At 35.0% G+C, this 6,416-nt stretch overlaps 1 protein-coding gene across 1 annotated transcript; it reads right to left on the bottom strand.

Moving 5' to 3' along the window:
* Nucleotides 1–713: 713 nt before the first annotated feature.
* atp5if1a (ATP synthase inhibitory factor subunit 1a) lies at nucleotides 714–4,990 on the bottom strand. Its single transcript, XM_057828735.1, has 3 exons — nucleotides 4,811–4,990; nucleotides 1,023–1,135; nucleotides 714–945 (listed from the first exon to the last, which is right to left on the bottom strand). Exons 1-3 carry the CDS (start codon nucleotides 4,880–4,882, stop codon nucleotides 804–806), a joined length of 327 nt encoding a protein of 108 aa, XP_057684718.1. The 5' UTR covers nucleotides 4,883–4,990; the 3' UTR covers nucleotides 714–803.
* Between the last annotated feature and the right edge of the window lie 1,426 nt (nucleotides 4,991–6,416).

Genomic DNA, 6,416 nt, shown 5'->3' with positions numbered 1-6,416 from the left:
TGCCCAAATGCATGATGGGAAGTAGTGCAACCATGACTGTGTGTGGTGGCTGCAAATGCTATATCTTCTCTGTGTTGGGTACACTACAGAGTGTTAAGAAAAAAGAGCAACTCCTGTTATTCTTCCCCACTTCGCTTCCCACAATATTTATGGTTGCTGTGGGAGAGATGGCAAAGCTTTTGCCAATTAATAGCACGGCCCCAATGAATGCTTGTATCTACTCCACTCTGCCTCTTATCTCTCTATATAAGTAAAACGGCGCCATTGTAGGCTGTTTGCGGCAATGCGTGAATGAGTCGTACAGCGAATGCGTTAATTGCGATAAATATTTTCACGTGATTAATTTAAAAAAATTAATTACCGCCCGTTAACGTGATAAATTTGACAGCCCTACATTTAACAAAACAAAATAAATGCATTCATTTGGGATGAAATGCATAACTGACGCTACAACAATCTAACGATATACTGGCAAGCGGGGTGGCCAGTGGGGTGGCCGATCAATTTATAGGGGTGGCCGTGGCCACCCCCTGGTGGCGCCACCGGTTGTCAGTCAACATATCATCACAAATGTTATGAAAACATTTTATAAAGGTTGAAAAGTTACCTAGTGTTGCTTTGATATTGTCGTCAGATAAACAGAAAACCCAACTAAATGATTCCAAATCACGTTGTGCAAATGTTTCCTCTTAGAAATCAGAAAACACCTCAAATTCAGTCTCAATTTATTGGTAATTGTTGAATTTGAAAGGGTCTTGATGAAATATCATGATTTGATATTGTTTTGGCGCTAAAACGCTTGCTCAGTCATCATGCTTGAGCCGTCTAATTTTGCCCTTATGACGGTCAATTTCCTTTTGTAGGCGCTCAATCTCCTTCTTGTGGTGCTCGATTTCCTCCGTGTGGTGCTTCCTTAGCGCTTCCATTTGTTCCTTCTCCTTTTGCCTACGATCGTAGAAGGATGTTGGTAAAAGATCAGTAGAAAAGCAGTTGGAGAATGATTTGAAGAAACGAGGTCTCACCTGAAGTACCGCTCCTCTTCTGCCGCTTCTCGTCTTCCAAACGCACCTCCTGCTTCCCTCACGGAACCTCCGCCACCGCCGCCTTTCCCTGCTCCTTTGCCAAGCTCACCAAGCTGGAATGGGAAGATTGGTTAAAATATCAAATTAAAAATTTAGATAAATTGAAAAGATTCTGTCACACAAATACTGTAGCTTATGTTCATGACAGTTGCTTTACATGCAGTACAGTGATCTCTTACTACTTCGTGATTCAAACTTTGCACCCTCAGTCCATCACGGATTTTTTTCCAATTAAAAAATAAATAAATAAATGCAGTATTTTATAGCGCTGTCTCAATCCTATTACGTAGTCTCTCACTCTGGTGCCTGCCGCTTTTGTTGGTCAGGCAGTGTACTGGAGTTGCTGATTATAGTTAACGATAGAGATGTCTATCACGTCATGTCCGATCACGTCATTTTCAAAGTATTGGAATCGGCAAAAAAATATCGGACATGCCTTTTTTATATATATATATAATATATATATATATATATTTTAAATTAAATCATTTTCTAATTGTATTTAACGTCACAGACTTAATATGTTACACTCATCCAGAGTCTGTAGTTTAGGCTTAAGGTAGGGTTATCAAATTTATCCCGTTAACAGCGGTAATTAATTTTTTAAAAAAATGTATCACGTTAAAATATTTAACGCAATTAACACATGCTCTGCACGACCCACTCACGCATTGTCGCGTTCAATCTGTAATGGCGCCATTTTACCTATATATAGTGCTAAAAGGCAGGGTATAATGAGTAGAGTGAATTTTGACAGCCTTTGGAGCCTTTTTTTAATTGGCTAAAGCCTTACAATCCCTCTCCCTACGATTAGAAATATCGTGGGAAGCAATGTGGAGAAGAAAGGTAATAATTGATCTTTGTCTTAACACCCTATATTATTTCCCAACGCAGAGAAGATATATCAATTGGTACCACTGCGCACAGTCATGGTTGCACTTCCCATCATGCATTTGGGCAGAAGTTAAATGGCCACAGTATCATTTACTGAAAGCTCAACAAATACACTAGATGGCAATATTTACTCACAATATACAAAGTCACAATTATCCTTTAAGAATTACAAGTCTTTCTATCCGTGGATCCCTCTCACAGAAAGAATGTTAATAATGTAAATGCCATCTTGAGAATTTATTGTCATAATAAACAAATACAGTACTTATGTACTGTATGTTGAATGTATATATTCGTCCGAGTTTTGTTCATTTTTTTCTTAATGCATTGCCAAAATGTATATGATCGGGAAAAATTATCGGGAATGATTGGAATTGAAGCGGGCGCAAAAAAAAAAAGCAATCGGATCGGGAAATATCGGGATCGGCAGATACTCAAACTAAAATGATCGGGATCGGATCGGGAGCAAAAAACATGAAACAACCCTAGTTAACGATGATTGCCAGTTGACAGACAGTTAAGGTTTGATCTTGTCAAAGACGCTTCTAAGCCGAAACTTCAAAGCGCCGCATGTGTCAACATCGTTTAACTTGTTAAACTGTTGCTGTGGCAACTCATTGTGTGTAAGTGAGCAGCTTGAGTGGATTTGAGTGGACTCACTCAATGAAGCATTTAATAAAGACAAGCATTTTTCTACTTTTTTAAAAATGGATTGGGCGTCTACTTTTTTTCTTGTCTATAAATAATTCGGTGGGACAGTAACATGTTTAAATCTTATCATAATTATTATTCATTTGAAGTGCTCAAAAACCATCTAATAAAATATAAATATATATACACTACCGTTCAAAAGTTTGGGGTCTAAGCGACCCCAACCTTTTGAACCATAGTGTATCATATGGGATTTTTCATTATGTACACTACGGTTTAAAAGTTTGGGGTCCCCAAACTTTTGAACCGTAGTGTACATAAAAGTTTTTTTTAAATTATACTTTGGGGAAAAAAAGTGAAAAAACATGTCTTATATGTATCTATTTCCAATGATAAATCTGAATAAATACATAGAACACACACACACGCACACACACACACACACACACACACACACACACACACACACACACACACAAAAAGAAACAAAATATTGGGGCACTCCTTTACGGTTTTTCACTTATTGTGGGGGGGTCTGGTGCCCATTAACCTTGAAAATATTTTTTTCAGTTGGAATTCTATTATTTTTTTGTGTAGTTTTTTTTGGCCCAATGTGTTCATGGAATAGGTTATAGTACAGTATAATAAGTTGTGCTGAGAAAAAAATATACTATTATTTAAAAATAAAAAAATCAGACAATGTAAGCAGTTACTCAAAATGTCACTCAATACATTTTTACTTGTACTTGAGTCAATTTTTGGATGACTACTTAAATAATATTATTTAGAAGCAACACTACTCTTTATTAAGTTTGGCTACTCTATCCACCATAATAAGTTCTGCTGAGGAAAAAAAATAAACCATTATGAAAAAAAAAATTCAGACATTGTGAGCAGTGACTCACAATGTTACTCATTACTTTTTTTTGTACTTGAACGTGAACGTTTTGTACGTCAATTTTTGCATGACTACTTAAATAATATTATTTAGAAGCAACACTACTCTTTTTTGAGTAAGTTTGGCTTCTCTATCCACCTCTCCTTATCAACCTCACTCATGTAACAGTATTGTTTCACACTCAAAGTATTTTCATGTGCAGTATTTTGTTGTTTTGATAGTTTGTACTTGGGTAACTTTTATTTGTAACTGTAGCTTCGCCAGTATTATTATTTTTTCACTAGGTCAGAATTCAATTATTTTTTTTTTGGCCTAATATGGTCATGTAATAATAATAATAATAATAAATTTTATTTATAGAGCGCTTTTACCGGTCCTCAAAGGCGGTTTACAGTTGTGGAAAAAATAAATAAATAAAGCTCACACAACGTGGGCAGTACAAAACAATAGAGAAAAGAATTACAAATTAAAAGCCAGTTTAAAAAGGTTTTAACAATTTTTTGAATACGGGAAGATCAGAACAGGTGCGGATGGTTTTAGGGAGTGCGTTCCAAAGTGAGGGGGCAGCAATGGAGAATTTATAGTACAGTATAATAAGTTCTGCTGAGGAAAAAAATATACCATTATGAAAAAAAAATCAAACATTGTAAGCAGTGACTCGCAATGTTACTCATTACTTTTTTTGTACTTGAACGTGAACGTTTTGTACGTGAATTTTTGGATGACTACTTTTACTTATGTAATATTATTCATAAGTAACACCACTCTTACTTAGTAAGTTGTGGCTACTCTACCCACTTATGCCTATCAACCTCATTCGTGTAACAGTTTTGTTTCACACTCGAATTATTTTCATGTGAAGTAATGTTATACTACGGGTATATAACTAGACTAGACAAGCACTTTCTTGATACTTTTTCAAATTATACTGAAAATAAAACTCCCACGCCCTTATGTTATATAATGCATTTTTGACAAAACCACTAAAATGCTATCCCCGTTATGTTTGACCTAAACGCGTTGGTACTTTCACACATCACTTCAGAAATGTTTACCCAAACTTGTCAAATGTTTAACGACGTATAGTATTTGGTCGGCAGGATGCCAGAACATCCAGTATTTTTTACAGTAAAGTTATACTATTGAGATTGCTGTGGGTCATTGCACATGACATTGCAATAACGACATGTATGGGACTTTGGGTCAAAGTTCCAAGGTTGGTTTAAAACCTTTAGCAAGCTGAAGCTAATAGTGTCATTACGTCAACGGTCCAATACGGGTTTACCTGATCGGATGCCATCCTAATTTGAGATGAAATGAAGACCCTCGGGTTCAGTCTTAATAAAAGCCTTGACATATTGCGTGCTGTTGCAAAGCCTGCCACCGATGCAGCTTTAGATATGCTGGTTGTCTCTTCTGGCCAAAAATGCGGAAATTTGTAAACGCATCTGGGCGGAAGTCGGTGTGTTACTGCCCATGTCCGGCCAAGATGAGAACTGCAGATCTGTTCTGCAATCTTTTATATCTCTGATGCATGAATTATGAAATTATTGGTCAAAATTTTATTCTTCTTAATACATGAAAAAAATGTCATTTTTTTGGGGAGGTTACAGACATGTGGACTGCATGCACCTGATAAATCAACATAAAACAAGGTGAATTTACTGTAAATTCAATTAACTTGTGTTCTGTTGTAAATATAGAAACACTTGTTTCTTTTTATGCTTTGACAAGTATTTCCATTGTTTTTGGGAAATGTTATCACCTTCACATCGATTCTTGGGTGCTTTTGAAGTCTACAAAATAAGATAAAATGCATATAGTAATGCAAACTACCGCTAATCCGCACCAAAAAAATGTATATTTTAAACATAAGCGGTGTTTAACGGGGGGCAGGCCCCTCCCTGGTGGCCGATAAGTGTCAATGCAGGTAATTAACTTCCCTATATATAAAAGTTGTAAAGTAAGACAACAAACAAAAATGAATGAAATGAGCAAATAAAAAAGATATTTTTATAATGGTTCAAAATTATTTTTCGAACAGATCATGTGACTAGCACCTTAGACGGTCATTTGCTTTGCATATCATTAAAAAAAATGGAGACGGCAATTTTATTTTTTATAAATGATTATTTTCTTTGATTGAAAATATTTTTTTATGTTTGAAGCAACTTTTTGGGGGATTGAATGATTTAGACACAGATGCCCTACCCATAATATGGCCCAAACACAAAAAGGATTGCTAAAATCAAAGAAAACATTTTTTGATGAAAAACTAAGTGTTGAAATACAAAATTTTGAGTGTCAAATATTTTTTCGCATTCAAAAACTTTTTTTCTGTGATTAAAATTGTTCATTTTTTTGATTGAAGTGATTTTTCTTTTGAAAATATATTTTCAAATATATATATATATATTTTGCAACTTATTTTTTAATTTATTAATAATGACACAAATGTCCTAGCCAAAATGTGACCCAAACACAAAACAACATGATTCAATCAAAAAGTTGCTTCAATCAAAAAAATTTACTTCAATCAAAAAAATAAATTCAAATAAAAATAGTTTTCAGATACATTTTTTTGAACTTCAAATCTATTTTTGCATTCAAAAACATTTTTTTTTGATTGAAGTGACTTTTTTTTTAATTGAAAATATATATTTTGATTGAAGCAACTTTTTAAAAAAAATCGAATAATGACACAAATCTACCTCCATATGGCTCCGCCCAGGGGATACAATTTTTGACTGAGGTAACTACATTGGCATGACACCGGCGGGCGTACCATATTCAATGGATGATGATCTTGGTGAAAACTATAGCTTCTCCTGCCAGCAGCCTGATTTGTAATTCCCTGCAAGAATGATGTGAAACAAAAAAACGCTCATTTT

This window comes from Corythoichthys intestinalis, chromosome 22, assembly GCF_030265065.1.
Source record: "Corythoichthys intestinalis isolate RoL2023-P3 chromosome 22, ASM3026506v1, whole genome shotgun sequence".
NCBI lineage: Eukaryota > Metazoa > Chordata > Actinopteri > Syngnathiformes > Syngnathidae > Corythoichthys > Corythoichthys intestinalis.
The sequence above is the reverse complement of the archived record's forward strand: the minus strand, read 5'-3'. Positions and strand labels throughout refer to the sequence as shown.